The sequence below is a fragment of the Salmo salar genome, chromosome ssa16 (genome assembly GCF_905237065.1).
Source record: "Salmo salar chromosome ssa16, Ssal_v3.1, whole genome shotgun sequence".
In the NCBI taxonomy this organism is placed as follows: Eukaryota; Metazoa; Chordata; class Actinopteri; order Salmoniformes; family Salmonidae; genus Salmo; species Salmo salar.
In genome coordinates this window covers 77,131,886-77,150,322 of record NC_059457.1, presented here as the reverse complement: position 1 = coordinate 77,150,322, position 18,437 = coordinate 77,131,886, and the positions used below count along the sequence as shown (strand labels likewise).

General features: G+C 45.1%; 1 protein-coding gene across 2 annotated transcripts in view; it reads left to right on the top strand.

The window, feature by feature from the left end:
- The window catches only part of LOC106574938 (interleukin-1 receptor accessory protein-like 1-B), a 332,683-nt gene extending 315,170 nt beyond the window's left edge, over window positions 1-17,513 (top strand). For both annotated transcript variants that reach the window (XM_045697956.1, XM_045697955.1), the window contains one exon: window positions 13,950-17,513. In XM_045697956.1, the coding sequence (XP_045553912.1) occupies window positions 13,950-14,692 (743 nt within the window). In that variant the 3' untranslated portion in view covers window positions 14,693-17,513. The remainder of the gene's footprint in view (window positions 1-13,949) is intronic.
- Window positions 17,514-18,437: the final 924 nt, after the last annotated feature.

Sequence of the window (18,437 nt, the reverse complement as noted above, 5' to 3'; positions counted from 1 at the left end):
TAACCACAACCAGCCACAACCAGCCACAACCAGCCTCAACTAACTACAACCAGCCACAACCAACCACAACCAGCCACAACCAGTCACAACTAACCACAACCAGCCACAACTAACCACAACCAGCCACAACCAGCCACAACTAACCACAACATGACACAACCAGCCACAACCAGCCACAACCTGACACAACCTGCAACAACCAGCCACAACTAACCACAACCAGCCACAACCTGACACAACCAGCCACAACCAGACACAACCTGACACAACAAGCCACAACCAGCCACAACCTGCCACAACCAGCCACAACCTGACACAACTAACCACAACCAGCCACAACCAGCCACAACCCGCCACAACCCGCCACAACCTGCCACAACCAGCCACAACTAACCACAACCTGACACAACCAGCCACAACTAACCACAACCAGCCACAACTAACCACAACTAGCCACAACGAACCACAACTAACCACAACCAGCCACAACTAACCACAACCAGGCACAACCAGCCACAACTAACCACAACCAGCCACAACTAACCACAACCAGCCACAACTAACCACAACCAGCCACAACTAACCACAACCAGCCACAACTAACCACACCCAGCCACAACCAGCCACAACTAACCACAACATGACACAACCAGCCACAACCTGCCACAACCAGCCACAACTAACCACAACATGACACAACCAGCCACAACCAGCCACAACCAGCCACAACTAACCCCAACTAACCACAACCAGCCACAATCTGACACAACTAACCCCAACTAACCACAACCAGCCACAATCTGACACAACCAGCCACAACCTGACACAACCAGCCACAATCAGCCACAACTAACCACAACTAACCACAACCAAACTGACACAACCAGCCACAACTAACCACAACCAGCCACAACCAGCCACAACCAGCCACAACCTGACACAACCAGCCACAACCTGACACATCCAGCCACAACTAACCACAACCAGCCACATCTAACCACAACCAGCCACAACCTGACACAACCAGCCACAACCAGCCACAACTAACCACAACCAGCCACAACTAACCACAACCAGGCACAACTAACCACAACCAGCCACAACCAGCCACAACCCGCCACAACCTGACACAACCAGCCACAACTAACCACAACCCGCCACAACCCGCCACAACCAGCCACAACTAACCACAACCAGGCACAACTAACCACAACCAGCCACAACCTGCCACAACCAGCCACAACCAGCCACAACTAACCACAACCAGCCACAACCAGCCACAACCAGGCACAACCAGCCACAACTATCCACAACCAGCCACAACTAACCACAACCAGCCACAACCTTACACAACCAGCCACAACTAACCACAACCAGCCACAACCAGCCACAACCAGCCACAACCTGACACAACCAGGCACAACTAACCACAACCAGCCACAACTAACCACAACCAGGCACAACCATCCACAACTAACCACAACCAGCCACAACTAACCACAACCAGCCACAACCAGCCACAACCAGGCACAACCAGCCACAACTATCCACAACCAGCCACAACTAACCACAACCAGCCACAACCTTACACAACCAGCCACAACTAACCACAACCAGCCACAACCAGCCACAACCAGCCACAACCTGACACAACCAGCCACAACTAACCACAACCAGCCACAACCTGCCACAACTAACCACAACCAGCCACATCTAACCACAACCAGCCACAACCAGCCTCAACTAACCACAACCAGCCACAACCAGCCACAACCAGCCTCAACTAACTACAACCAGCCACAACCAACCACAACCAGCCACAACCAGTCACAACTAACCACAACCAGCCACAACTAACCACAACCAGCCACAACCAGCCACAACTAACCACAACATGACACAACCAGCCACAACCAGCCACAACCTGACACAACCTGCAACAACCAGCCACAACTAACCACAACCAGCCACAACCTGACACAACCAGCCACAACCAGACACAACCTGACACAACAAGCCACAACCAGCCACAACCTGCCACAACCAGCCACAACCTGACACAACTAACCACAACCAGCCACAACCAGCCACAACCCGCCACAACCCGCCACAACCTGCCACAACCAGCCACAACTAACCACAACCTGACACAACCAGCCACAACTAACCACAACCAGCCACAACTAACCACAACTAGCCACAACGAACCACAACTAACCACAACCAGCCACAACTAACCACAACCAGGCACAACCAGCCACAACTAACCACAACCAGCCACAACTAACCACAACCAGCCACAACTAACCACAACCAGCCACAACTAACCACAACCAGCCACAACTAACCACACCCAGCCACAACCAGCCACAACTAACCACAACATGACACAACCAGCCACAACCTGCCACAACCAGCCACAACTAACCACAACATGACACAACCAGCCACAACCAGCCACAACCAGCCACAACTAACCCCAACTAACCACAACCAGCCACAATCTGACACAACTAACCCCAACTAACCACAACCAGCCACAATCTGACACAACCAGCCACAACCTGACACAACCAGCCACAATCAGCCACAACTAACCACAACTAACCACAACCAGCCACAACCTGACACAACCAGCCACAACTAACCACAACCAGCCACAACCAGCCACAACCAGCCACAACCTGACACAACCAGCCACAACCTGACACATCCAGCCACAACTAACCACAACCAGCCACATCTAACCACAACCAGCCACAACCTGACACAACCAGCCACAACCAGCCACAACTAACCACAACCAGCCACAACTAACCACAACCAGGCACAACTAACCACAACCAGCCACAACCAGCCACAACCCGCCACAACCTGACACAACCAGCCACAACTAACCACAACCCGCCACAACCCGCCACAACCAGCCACAACTAACCACAACCAGGCACAACTAACCACAACCAGCCACAACCTGCCACAACCAGCCACAACCAGCCACAACTAACCACAACCAGCCACAACCAGCCACAACCAGGCACAACCAGCCACAACTATCCACAACCAGCCACAACTAACCACAACCAGCCACAACCTTACACAACCAGCCACAACTAACCACAACCAGCCACAACCAGCCACAACCAGCCACAACCTGACACAACCAGGCACAACTAACCACAACCAGCCACAACTAACCACAACCAGGCACAACCATCCACAACTAACCACAACCAGCCACAACTAACCACAACCATTCACAACTAACCACAACCAGCCACAACTAACCCCAACCAGCCACAACTAACCACAACTAACCACAACCAGCCACAACCAGCCACAACCAGCCACAACTAACCACAACCAGTCACAACCAGCCACAACCTGCCACAACTAACCGCAACCAGCCACAACTAACCACAACCAGCCACAACCAGTCACAACTAACCACAACCAGCCACAACCAGCTGGTTGCCACAACCTGACACAACCAGCCACAACTAACCGCAACCAGCCACAACTAACCACAACCAGCCACAACCAGTCACAACTAACCACAACCAGCCACAACCAGCTGGTTGCCACAACCTGACACAACCAGCCACAACTAACCACAACTAACCACAACCAGCCACAACCAGCCACAACCAGCCTCAACTAATCACAACCAGCCACAACCAGCCACAACCTGACACAACCTGCAACAACCAGCCATAACTATCCACAACCAGCCACAACCAGCCACAACTAACCACAACCAGCCACAACCAGCCACAACTAACCACAACCAGGCACAACCAGCCACAACCAGCCACAACCTGCCACAACTAACCGCAACCAGCCACAACTAACCACAACCAGCCACAACCAGCCACAATCTGACCCAACAAGCCACAATCAGCCACAACCAGCCACAACTAACCACAACCAGCCACAACCAGCCATAATCTGACCCAACAAGCCACAACCTGACACAACCTGCAACAACCAGCCACAACTAACCACAACCAGCCACAACTAACCACAACCAGCCACAACCTGACACAACCTGCAACAACCAGCCATAACCAGCCACAACTAACTACAACCAGCCACAACCAGCCACAATCTGACCCAACAAGCCACAACCTGACACAACCAGCCACAATCAGCCACAACTAACCACAACTAACCACAACCAGCCACAACCTGCCACAACCAGCCACAACCAGCCACAACCTGACACAACCAGCCACAACTAACCACAACCAGCCACAACCTGCCACAACCAGCCACAACTTGACACAACCTGCAACAACCAGCCACAACCAGCCACAACCAACTACAACCAGCCACAACCAGCCACAATCTGACCCAACAAGCCACAACCTGACACAACCAGCCACAATCAGCCACAACTAACCACAACTAACCACAACCAGCCACAACTAACCACAACCAGCCACAACCAGCCACAACTAACCACAACCAGCCACAACCAGCCACAACTAACCACAACCAGCCACAACCAGCCACAACTAACCACAACAAGCCACAACCAGCCACAACTAACCACAACCAGCCACAACCAGCCACAACTAACCACAACCAGCCACAACCTGACACAACTAACCACAACCAGCCACAACCTGACACAATCAGCCACAACCTGACACAACCAGCCACAACTAACCACAACCAGCCACAACTAACCACAACCAGCCACAACTAACCCCAACCAGGCACAACTAACCACAACCAGCCACAACTATCCACAACCAGGCACAACTAACCACAACCAGCCACAACTAACCACAACCAGCCACAACAAGCCACAACTAACCACAACCAGGTACAACTAACCACAACCAGCCACAACCTGCCACAACCAGCCACAACCAGCCACAACCTGACACAACCAGGCACAACTAACCACAACCAGCCACAACCTGCCACAACCAGCCACAACCTGACACAACCAGGCACAACTAACCACAACCAGCCACAACCAGCCACAACCTGCCACAACCAGCCACAACCTGACACAACTAACCACAACCAGCCACAACCAGCCACAACCTGCCACAACCAGCCACAACCTGCCACAACCAGCCACAACTAACCACAACCAGCCATATCCTGTCACAAGCAGCCACAACTAACCACACCCAGCCTCACCCAGCCACAACCAGCCACACCAACTGTGCTACTCTAAAAAGACCATCAGAGAGGAAAGAGGCTTAGAGAGAGACAGAGAGACAGAGAGAGACAGAGAGAGACACAGAGAGACAGAGAGAGATAGAGACAGAGAGAGAGACAGAGAGAGACAGAGAGAGAGAGACAGAGAGAAGCAGAGACAGACAGACAGAGAAGCAGAGAGAGGCAGAGACAGAGAAGCAGAGAGACAGAGAGAGAAGCAGAGAGAGACACAGAGACAGAGAGAGAGACAGAGAGAGACAGAGAGAGAGACAGAGAGAGAAGCAGAGAAGCAGAGATAGATTGAGACAGAGAAGCAGAGAGAGAGACAGAGAAGCAGAGAGACACAGAGACAGAGAAGCAGAGAGAGGAGAGGCAGAGAAGCAGAGAAGCAGAGAGATAGAGAGGCAGAGAAGCAGAGAAGCAGAGAGATAGAGAGGCAGAGAAGCAGAGAAGCAGAGAGATAGAGAGACAGAGAAGCAGAGAGAGACAGAAGCAGAGAGAGAGAGGGGCAGAGAAGCAGATAGAGACAGAGAAGCAGAGAACCAGAGACAGAGAAGCAGAGAGAGAAAGAGGCAGAGAAGCAGAGAAGCAGAGAGAGAGATAGTAGAGGGTGGAAAGGGGTCTTGTGTTTGCCAGCGTTAAAGTCCAATTACAGAGAACATCCGGACTGACTTATCATAGTGAGTTGATGAGAGGGATTTGTTCTCTATGCTCCTGCTAATCAGCCTGCTCTCTTGCTCTCCTCTATCCCCAGGGGCTCAGCTGAGCATAAGGCATAAAAGAGAAAAGCTCTTTTGAGTTTTAACCTCCCCAAGGGTTGGAGGGAGACAAGAAGGAGAGATACGGAGGGCAAGGGAGATGTAGAGGGGTGCACAATGAGTTGGAGTGAGTGAGAGGGAGTGAGAGGGAGAAAGGGAGATGGAGAGAGGGAGAGGGAGGGAGAGGGAGGGAGAGAGAGAAAGAGTGAGAGAGAGAGCTAGAGAGAGAGAGAGAGAGAGAGAGAGAGAGAGAGATGGCCAGCCTTGTTGGCTCAGAGAGCAGCACCTCTCACAGTAGGGGCTCTTTGATTAGAAAGGGAAGCTTAGTTAATCCTGTCAACCTGTAGTGGAAGAGTCTTTGTTTCTGACAGGACCCCAGCAGCCTCACTAACAGCAGGCTTTAGCAGTCTCTGCTCTTCTGGCATGTAGGGCACACGCACAATGGCTACATTTGGCTCTATGATTTATACTGTTACACATGAGAAACACTGTGTTTAGAAAGGGCAGCTTGTATAGTGTGTTTCCCTACACACACACACACACACAAACACATAGTAGACATACACACACACACACACACACACACACACACACAAAACAAGACACTAGCTCTCGCTCTCTCTCTCTCTCTCTCTCTCTCTCTCTCACACACACACACACACACACAAACACACACACCTACCCACAGATCAATTTCTCTCATATTGTTATCACTATGAAGTTATTGTGACTCAGTAGGTCTCTAATAGCCATTAGATCAGCAGTTTAGAACATACAGTTTAACAAGGCTGTGGGGTCTGATAGGTCAACATATTGTCTGATGTCAGTGTGTTTATGGGGTCTGATAGGTCAACATATTGTCTGATGTCAGTGTGTTTATGGGGTCTGATAGGTCAACATATTGTCTGATGTCAGTGTGTTTATGGGGTCTGATAGGTCAACATATTGTCTGATGTCAGTGTGTTTATGGGGTCTGATAGGTCAACATATTGTCTGATGTTAGTGTGTTTAACAAGGCTGTGGGGTCTGATAGGTCAACATATTGTCTGATGTCAGTGTGTTTATGGGGTCTGATAGGTCAACATATTGTCTGATGTCAGTGTGTTTATGGGGTCTGATAGGTCAACATATTGTCTGATGTCAGTGTGTTTATGGGGTCTGATAGGTCAACATATTGTCTGATGTCAGTGTGTTTATGGGGTCTGATAGGTCAACATATTGTCTGATGTCAGTGTGTTTATGGGGTCTGATAGGTCAACGTATTGTCTGATGTCAGTGTGTTTATGGGGTCTGATAGGTCAACATATTGTCTGATGTCAGTGTGTTTATGGGGTCTGATAGGTCAACATATTGTCTGATGTCAGTGTGTTTATGGGGTCTGATAGGTCAACATATTGTCTGATGTCAGTGTGTTTATGGGGTCTGATAGGTCAACATATTGTCTGATGTCAGTGTGTTTATGGGGTCTGATAGGTCAACGTATTGTCTGATGTCAGTGTGTTTATGGGGTCTGATAGGTCAACGTATTGTCTGATGTCAGTGTGTTTATGGGGTCTGATAGGTCAACGTATTGTCTGATGTCAGTGTGTTTAACAAGGCTGTGGGGTCTGATAGGTCAACGTATTGTCTGATGTCAGTGTGTTTATGGGGTCTGATAGGTCAACATATTGTCTGATGTCAGTGTGTTTATGGGGTCTGATAGGTCAACGTATTGTCTGATGTCAGTGTGTTTATGGGGTCTGATAGGTCAACATATTGTCTGATGTCAGTGTGTTTATGGGGTCTGATAGGTCAACATATTGTCTGATGTCAGTGTGTTTATGGGGTCTGATAGGTCAACATATTGTCTGATGTCAGTGTGTTTATGGGGTCTGATAGGTCAACATATTGTCTGATGTCAGTGTGTTTATGGGGTCTGATAGGTCAACATATTGTCTGATGTCAGTGTGTTTATGGGGTCTGATAGGTCAACATATTGTCTGATGTCAGTGTGTTTATGGGGTCTGATAGGTCAACATATTGTCTGATGTCAGTGTGTTTATGGGGTCTGATAGGTCAACGTATTGTCTGATGTCAGTGTGTTTATGGGGTCTGATAGGTCAACATATTGTCTGATGTCAGTGTGTTTATGGGGTCTGATAGGTCAACATATTGTCTGATGTCAGTGTGTTTATGGGGTCTGATAGGTCAACATATTGTCTGATGTCAGTGTGTTTATGGGGTCTGATAGGTCAACATATTGTCTGATGTCAGTGTGTTTATGGGGTCTGATAGGTCAACATATTGTCTGATGTCAGTGTGTTTATGGGGTCTGATAGGTCAACGTATTGTCTGATGTCAGTGTGTTTATGGGGTCTGATAGGTCAACGTATTGTCTGATGTCAGTGTGTTTATGGGGTCTGATAGGTCAACATATTGTCTGATGTCAGTGTGTTTATGGGGTCTGATAGGTCAACATATTGTCTGATGTCAGTGTGTTTATGGGGTCTGATAGGTCAACATATTGTCTGATGTCAGTGTGTTTATGGGGTCTGATAGGTCAACATATTGTCTGATGTCAGTGTGTTTATGGGGTCTGATAGGTCAACATATTGTCTGATGTCAGTGTGTTTATGGGGTCTGATAGGTCAACATATTGTCTGATGTCAGTGTGTTTATGGGGTCTGATAGGTCAACATATTGTCTGATGTCAGTGTGTTTAAAGCTGGGGTCTGATAGGTCAACATATTGTCTGATGTCAGTGTGTTTATGGGGTCTGATAGGTCAACATATTGTCTGATGTCAGTGTGTTTATGGGGTCTGATAGGTCAACATATTGTCTGATGTCAGTGTGTTTATGGGGTCTGATAGGTCAACATATTGTCTGATGTCAGTGTGTTTATGGGGTCTGATAGGTCAACATATTGTCTGATGTCAGTGTGTTTATGGGGTCTGATAGGTCAACATATTGTCTGATGTCAGTGTGTTTATGGGGTCTGATAGGTCAACATATTGTCTGATGTCAGTGTGTTTATGGGGTCTGATAGGTCAACATATTGTCTGATGTCAGTGTGTTTATGGGGTCTGATAGGTCAACATATTGTCTGATGTCAGTGTGTTTATGGGGTCTGATAGGTCAACATATTGTCTGATGTCAGTGTGTTTATGGGGTCTGATAGGTCAACATATTGTCTGATGTCAGTGTGTTTATGGGGTCTGATAGGTCAACATATTGTCTGATGTCAGTGTGTTTATGGGGTCTGATAGGTCAACATATTGTCTGATGTCAGTGTGTTTATGGGGTCTGATAGGTCAACATATTGTCTGATGTCAGTGTGTTTATGGGGTCTGATAGGTCAACGTATTGTCTGATGTCAGTGTGTTTATGGGGTCTGATAGGTCAACATATTGTCTGATGTCAGTGTGTTTATGGGGTCTGATAGGTCAACATATTGTCTGATGTCAGTGTGTTTATGGGGTCTGATAGGTCAACATATTGTCTGATGTCAGTGTGTTTATGGGGTCTGATAGGTCAACATATTGTCTGATGTCAGTGTGTTTATGGGGTCTGATAGGTCAACATATTGTCTGATGTCAGTGTGTTTATGGGGTCTGATAGGTCAACATATTGTCTGATGTCAGTGTGTTTATGGGGTCTGATAGGTCAACATATTGTCTGATGTCAGTGTGTTTATGGGGTCTGATAGGTCAACATATTGTCTGATGTCAGTGTGTTTACAAGGCTGGGGTCTGATAGGTCAACATATTGTCTGATGTCAGTGTGTTTATGGGGTCTGATAGGTCAACATATTGTCTGATGTCAGTGTGTTTATGGGGTCTGATAGGTCAACATATTGTCTGATGTCAGTGTGTTTATGGGGTCTGATAGGTCAACATATTGTCTGATGTCAGTGTGTTTATGGGGTCTGATAGGTCAACATATTGTCTGATGTCAGTGTGTTTATGGGGTCTGATAGGTCAACATATTGTCTGATGTCAGTGTGTTTAAGGTGGGGTCTGATAGGTCAACATATTGTCTGATGTCAGTGTGTTTATGGGGTCTGATAGGTCAACATATTGTCTGATGTCAGTGTGTTTATGGGGTCTGATAGGTCAACATATTGTCTGATGTCAGTGTGTTTATGGGGTCTGATAGGTCAACATATTGTCTGATGTCAGTGTGTTTATGGGGTCTGATAGGTCAACATATTGTCTGATGTCAGTGTGTTTATGGGGTCTGATAGGTCAACGTATTGTCTGATGTCAGTGTGTTTATGGGGTCTGATAGGTCAACATATTGTCTGATGTCAGTGTGTTTATGGGGTCTGATAGGTCAACATATTGTCTGATGTCAGTGTGTTTATGGGGTCTGATAGGTCAACATATTGTCTGATGTCAGTGTGTTTATGGGGTCTGATAGGTCAACATATTGTCTGATGTCAGTGTGTTTATGGGGTCTGATAGGTCAACGTATTGTCTGATGTCAGTGTGTTTATGGGGTCTGATAGGTCAACGTATTGTCTGATGTCAGTGTGTTTATGGGGTCTGATAGGTCAACGTATTGTCTGATGTCAGTGTGTTTAACAAGGCTGTGGGGTCTGATAGGTCAACGTATTGTCTGATGTCAGTGTGTTTATGGGGTCTGATAGGTCAACATATTGTCTGATGTCAGTGTGTTTATGGGGTCTGATAGGTCAACATATTGTCTGATGTCAGTGTGTTTATGGGGTCTGATAGGTCAACATATTGTCTGATGTCAGTGTGTTTATGGGGTCTGATAGGTCAACATATTGTCTGATGTCAGTGTGTTTATGGGGTCTGATAGGTCAACATATTGTCTGATGTCAGTGTGTTTATGGGGTCTGATAGGTCAACATATTGTCTGATGTCAGTGTGTTTATGGGGTCTGATAGGTCAACATATTGTCTGATGTTAGTGTGTTAATGGGGTCTGATAGGTCAACATATTGTCTGATGTCAGTGTGTTTATGGGGTCTGATAGGTCAACATATTGTCTGATGTCAGTGTGTTTATGGGGTCTGATAGGTCAACATATTGTCTGATGTCAGTGTGTTTATGGGGTCTGATAGGTCAACATATTGTCTGATGTCAGTGTGTTTATGGGGTCTGATAGGTCAACATATTGTCTGATGTCAGTGTGTTTATGGGGTCTGATAGGTCAACATATTGTCTGATGTCAGTGTGTTTATGGGGTCTGATAGGTCAACATATTGTCTGATGTCAGTGTGTTTATGGGGTCTGATAGGTCAACATATTGTCTGATGTCAGTGTGTTTATGGGGTCTGATAGGTCAACGTATTGTCTGATGTCAGTGTGTTTATGGGGTCTGATAGGTCAACGTATTGTCTGATGTCAGTGTGTTTATGGGGTCTGATAGGTCAACGTATTGTCTGATGTCAGTGTGTTTATGGGGTCTGATAGGTCAACGTATTGTCTGATGTCAGTGTGTTTATGGGGTCTGATAGGTCAACATATTGTCTGATGTCAGTGTGTTTATGGGGTCTGATAGGTCAACATATTGTCTGATGTCAGTGTGTTTATGGGGTCTGATAGGTCAACATATTGTCTGATGTCAGTGTGTTTATGGGGTCTGATAGGTCAACATATTGTCTGATGTCAGTGTGTTTATGGGGTCTGATAGGTCAACATATTGTCTGATGTCAGTGTGTTTAACAAGGCGGTGGGGTCTGATAGGTCAACATATTGTCTGATGTCAGTGTGTTTATGGGGTCTGATAGGTCAACATATTGTCTGATGTCAGTGTGTTTATGGGGTCTGATAGGTCAACATATTGTCTGATGTCAGTGTGTTTATGGGGTCTGATAGGTCAACATATTGTCTGATGTCAGTGTGTTTATGGGGTCTGATAGGTCAACATATTGTCTGATGTCAGTGTGTTTATGGGGTCTGATAGGTCAACATATTGTCTGATGTCAGTGTGTTTATGGGGTCTGATAGGTCAACATATTGTCTGATGTCAGTGTGTTTATGGGGTCTGATAGGTCAACGTATTGTCTGATGTCAGTGTGTTTATGGGGTCTGATAGGTCAACATATTGTCTGATGTCAGTGTGTTTATGGGGTCTGATAGGTCAACATATTGTCTGATGTCAGTGTGTTTATGGGGTCTGATAGGTCAACATATTGTCTGATGTCAGTGTGTTTATGGGGTCTGATAGGTCAACATATTGTCTGATGTCAGTGTGTTTAACAAGGCGGTGGGGTCTGATAGGTCAACATATTGTCTGATGTCAGTGTGTTTATGGGGTCTGATAGGTCAACATATTGTCTGATGTCAGTGTGTTTATGGGGTCTGATAGGTCAACATATTGTCTGATGTCAGTGTGTTTATGGGGTCTGATAGGTCAACGTATTGTCTGATGTCAGTGTGTTTATGGGGTCTGATAGGTCAACGTATTGTCTGATGTCAGTGTGTTTATGGGGTCTGATAGGTCAACGTATTGTCTGATGTCAGTGTGTTTATGGGGTCTGATAGGTCAACATATTGTCTGATGTCAGTGTGTTTATGGGGTCTGATAGGTCAACATATTGTCTGATGTCAGTGTGTTTATGGGGTCTGATAGGTCAACATATTGTCTGATGTCAGTGTGTTTATGGGGTCTGATAGGTCAACATATTGTCTGATGTCAGTGTGTTTATGGGGTCTGATAGGTCAACGTATTGTCTGATGTCAGTGTGTTTATGGGGTCTGATAGGTCAACGTATTGTCTGATGTCAGTGTGTTTATGGGGTCTGATAGGTCAACGTATTGTCTGATGTCAGTGTGTTTATGGGGTCTGATAGGTCAACGTATTGTCTGATGTCAGTGTGTTTATGGGGTCTGATAGGTCAACGTATTGTCTGATGTCAGTGTGTTTATGGGGTCTGATAGGTCAACGTATTGTCTGATGTCAGTGTGTTTATGGGGTCTGATAGGTCAACATATTGTCTGATGTCAGTGTGTTTATGGGGTCTGATAGGTCAACATATTGTCTGATGTCAGTGTGTTTAACAAGGCTGTGGGGTCTGATAGGTCAACATATTGTCTGATGTCAGTGTGTTTATGGGGTCTGATAGGTCAACGTATTGTCTGATGTCAGTGTGTTTATGGGGTCTGATAGGTCAACGTATTGTCTGATGTCAGTGTGTTTATGGGGTCTGATAGGTCAACGTATTGTCTGATGTCAGTGTGTTTATGGGGTCTGATAGGTCAACGTATTGTCTGATGTCAGTGTGTTTATGGGGTCTGATAGGTCAACGTATTGTCTGATGTCAGTGTGTTTATGGGGTCTGATAGGTCAACGTATTGTCTGATGTCAGTGTGTTTATGGGGTCTGATAGGTCAACGTATTGTCTGATGTCAGTGTGTTTATGGGGTCTGATAGGTCAACGTATTGTCTGATGTCAGTGTGTTTATGGGGTCTGATAGGTCAACGTATTGTCTGATGTCAGTGTGTTTATGGGGTCTGATAGGTCAACGTATTGTCTGATGTCAGTGTGTTTATGGGGTCTGATAGGTCAACATATTGTCTGATGTCAGTGTGTTTATGGGGTCTGATAGGTCAACATATTGTCTGATGTTAGTGTGTTTTGTGTTTGTTGACTTATTTCTCATTCTCTCTGTTTTTCTCAATATAGATTTTTTTAAATGTTAAATGCATGCTCTATATCCTGTTATGATGCATTAGATTTATACACTTCCATTTAAATATCCTATTTAGCTAGTCAAACTAAATAAAAGACAATAGCAGGCAGCATCAACCAGTGGATGATAGACCATGTTTTACATACTATACATACAGACTAGAATATATATATATATGATATATTTATATTTAGCTGTGTTATTATTTCATACTGTAACTTCCTTCATATCTTTCTTGCCTCTTTCTTTTTCTCTCGCTCTCCTTCCCTCCTCTCTCTCTCTGTATCCCTCTCCTTCCCTCCCCCCTCTCTCTGTATCCCTCTCCTTCCCTCCCCCCTCTCTCTGTATGCCTCTCCTTCCCTCTCTCCAGCCTATATCGAGGACGTGGCGCGCTGTGTTGACCAATCCAAGCGCCTCATCATCGTCATGACACCCAATTATGTGGTGCGGCGGGGTTGGAGCATCTTCGAGCTGGAGACCCGCCTCCGGAACATGCTGGTCACCGGGGAGATCAAGGTGATTCTGATTGAGTGTGCCGAGCTGCATGGCATCATGAACTACCAGGAAGTGGAAGCGCTCAAACACACCATCAAGATGCTGACCGTCATCAAGTGGCGTGGCCCCAAGAGCAACAAGCTCAGCTCCAACTTCTGGAAACACTTGCAGTACGAGATGCCCTTCAAGCACATGGAGCCCATCATCAGCAACGAGCAGGTGCTGGACGTCAGCGAGCAGGGCCCTTTTGGCGAGCTCCAGACCGTCTCCGCCATCTCCATGGCAGCCGCCACCTCCACCGCCATGGCCACGGCGCACCCGGACTTGCGGAGCACCTTCCACAACTCCACTGTCAACTACCACACCCAGATGAGGCAGCAGAAACATTACTACCGCAGCTACGAGTACGACATGGCCCCTGGCAGCAGCCTGCCTCCCCTCTCCACCCTGGGTGACCAGCACACCTACTGCAACATCCCTATGACTCTGATCAACGGACAGAGGCCCCACGGCCAGGCCAGGACACCCAGAGAACAGAGCATCGAGGAGGCACACGCCAATAACGCCATGTTACCGCTGCTGCCACGCGAGACCAGTATATCCAGTGTCATCTGGTGACAGCACCAGGCTGGCATAGGGACAGATGGGATATATTGTATGTAGAGGGAGAACTAGCTGGCAGAGTGTGTGGTGATGGTGGTGGAGGGGGTGTTGCTACGGAGACCATTAGTGGACTAGAGACTGCTGCTGTGGAATTTGCACCAGGATTCACAGGGGGAAATCACCAACACAGGACAAGTCATTCTGTCAGACTAAGACGACATTTGTTTGACAAGGACTAAGGAGGATTTGGCGTGAAAAGGAGAACCCGTTTGGTTTGAAATGCCTGTACACACAGACACCATGCCGATGTTCATTTACCCAGAAACTCAAGGAATACAGGGTCTTGTATATATATTTTATATTTCTTTATAGCGTCAGTATTTTTCTGTTGTTTTTCTTTGACCTTTCATTCACCAGTTTTTATCATCAAATTTCTACGTTTGTTTGGATTTATGGTTTGAATTTTTTTGTATTTGGGTATGAAAGTGAAACGATGGTCTTTGAGGTCTATTGGCTGATCTGTTGTAATTTTGATCTTGACTTTTAGTGTAACTGGTGTAGTTTGAACGCTCTTTGTTTTTTAACAGTTATGGCATTGTAGCGGGAAAGTTTTGATGTTTCATTCGAAAGAAAATGTCCTTTTTTGTTGTCCTGGTTACATAGATGGAATCTTCTTTTATTTGGGACTCTTATTAAACACAACTAGATTATGCAACAGATGAAGAGGCCTGGGAGTATGCAAGATATGAATAGATGAACCAACCCACCAGGACACCATAGAGACTGGTGCTAGACTTGGTGTGCAAGTTTTGCAGCTTTCGCAAACATAGTGACATGCTCTTTTCAAAAGACAGCCTTTCTGTTCAGCTTAACAGAGACATATATCGCCCTAAGAACAACTATGTGTATTATTTTATGAGAAAGTATATTTTTGTAACAAAAATATTTGCTTGGAAGTACATACTTATTCACATTTCATCCCACTAATGACAGAAATAGAGTAACATGCATTCTGTTTTCTACATTATTTTGCTATGCAGTTCCCTAATTGCATAGCAGACAAAGTGGATGTTTGAATCCTTCACTAAATGTCTTATCTTAGTGGAAAGATGAAAAAATATAAAATAATTTGAGATGTTTTCATCAAGTCCTAATATCATTGTTGGGTGGGGGGGCAATGTATATTTGTGTTTTGAAGACTTTTCCATAACAGAGGAGTGTGCATAGTAACTAGATGTATTCAACCTATGATATATGTCAATGTATTTAAAAAGAAGAAACACTGTTCACACTCGAAAACGTTCATCAAAGCAGATTCGTGAAAAGTATCTTCATTTCCCCACCGCACATGAATACCAGATAACCTCGATGTAGTGCCTCCCTGATTTCTATGGAGAAGGACAGCAGCCATTTTGAAAAGACGACACACTGAACACAGTTGACTTCCAAGATATGTTCAGAGTGTTGTTGTCATATGTTCCTAGAAGAAGAAATGTTTAGCATATCATGTGACAGTCTGTCAAACGGACCAAAATACAGGAGCAAATCATGGAGTTCGACCCAAGAGAAATGTATCTCCACACATAGTGACAAATAAATGCTCATCCATTTTGATTCCTCTGAAATTCAATTTAAACCCATTCAAATATCCAATGGTCCGTAGTGGTACGGGAAAAGTCAAGATTATCCTCATTATTTTTCAAGCAAGTGAGACCAAAGCTAAAATTGTGCTTGTGAAGAAAAAAGATCTGAAATCCACACCACATGATCCACATTAGGGCTTGTTTTAGGGCTTTACCAGTTTCAGATTGGCCAAAATATGATGTCATGAAGTCCCATTAAGCAACAATAAGAGCTACTCAAAGACCCCAACGTTGTTCTTTTACCAGGACTTGATAAAGCCTGGTTGGGAGGCGCTTTAGTGGGGAGAGTAGGCCTGTGTTGGGTCGGTCCTGACCCAACGCATGTCCCTATAACATTGCCATGGTTACACTGATGTAAACAGTCTCCAAGGAAACCTAAGAAAGAAAGTGAGAGACTGTGCTCTCATACAATCCACAATCATTTCATACATAGTTCTTGTGAGGCTAACCCTATGAAGTAAGACACGATCATTTACGGGATCCGACACGGGTGTTCGATATACTGTAATATCTGATATCGTAACGTTGTTTTATTGATACTTCATAGTGCTAGCAGCTACTAAACAGAAACAGTGAGGTAGTGTATTCAGTCCCTTGTAGTGCCACACATTATGCAAAGTATTAACCTATACACAATGAGTAAACTCTGTAAGAGATGTCTATGTCCCCCTCGGTCTGCAAAAATGATTGGTTTTTCAATTTCCGTTTGGTTTAACTTTTTTCTTCAATGTACTGTACTCAGTTGGCTGCTTGGTATATCACTGAGAAGAACGTCAATTTCCAACTGTCATACCTGCCTGACCCAACAGAAAACACAGTAACGTTTGATACATTCGAGACAGAGCTCCTTTAAGGTGTGGATTTCCTGTATTCTATGACATTGTGTATATAAATCAAAAATGATAATAAGATGAAGACAATCTAGCCACATTCATAAAAAAATACGTTTGCATTTTCAGAGTGAGTGGCAAACTTGTTTTATGAACCTTTCTGGTAATCATAATAATGATATTAATGATGATCATAATTAATAATATATAGCACAGAATTATTCCAGGCACTTTCACAATTTTGAGACAAGATTACGGTTCTGTTGTCTCTCCTGTTTCTGATTCATTTCGTTTTTTATTATGTACCTGCAATGTTAGTTAAAGAGATACTATTATTATTAATAATAAAAACACATTTAATAATTGTTCTTTAGACCTCTCTACTTGCATCTTGACACGTACAGGCTTGTTATGATGGGACACCAAATCAAATGCTGATTGCAATCGATGATTTTCATTTAAAGTAACTTCACGGTGAAAAGCTCACTTTTAATATTCTGTTAACTCATATCCAATTAATTTTGTTGACTTGGATACTCGTATTTGTGGCCAAAGCATAAATTGGAGGGGGAAAAAAGCACTTCAAAAACCCCACCTCAAACTTGTATCTCAAATAGACCATTTAAAAAACGCTTGCTATTTCCTCATAGAGCATGATGTCATCTCCCTGAGGAAGAGCTGGCTAATCAGCGGTCTAGAGGAGGGTGAGCTGGCCAATCCGCGTTCTACTTGCATGAATATGTTTAATGACCGATATATACTCACACCATTCCACCATTCTGTTGTTGGGGTACACAACACAAAAAAAGATGCTTTTTAACATATTCAATTAAAACATTTTGGAAGGAAAACTATTTAATTCTAGGTCATATTTAATTGAAATGTGGAAACACTGGGCAGTTAATGAATCACTTATGATGTAGTTATGATGTAGTTCCTCTCCCATTACACATTAATAACCATATTACAATGTCCTAACTCACATAATGAGATTTCATATTGATTACATAAGCTTCTGCTAAATTCCTACTCCACTCTCCACTCCATGTTGCAGGAAAACACTGTAATCTTGAACCCCGGATAGATCCAACCATCACTGCAATCTTCTCCCTCTGACGCTGGCTGTGACGGCAGAATCCAGGCCACTATACCGGACCACAGCAGCTAAGCTTGTGATCATGTCTGTTCATCACACATACACACACACACACATACACACACACACACACACACACACACACACACACACACACACACACACACACACACACACACACACACACACAC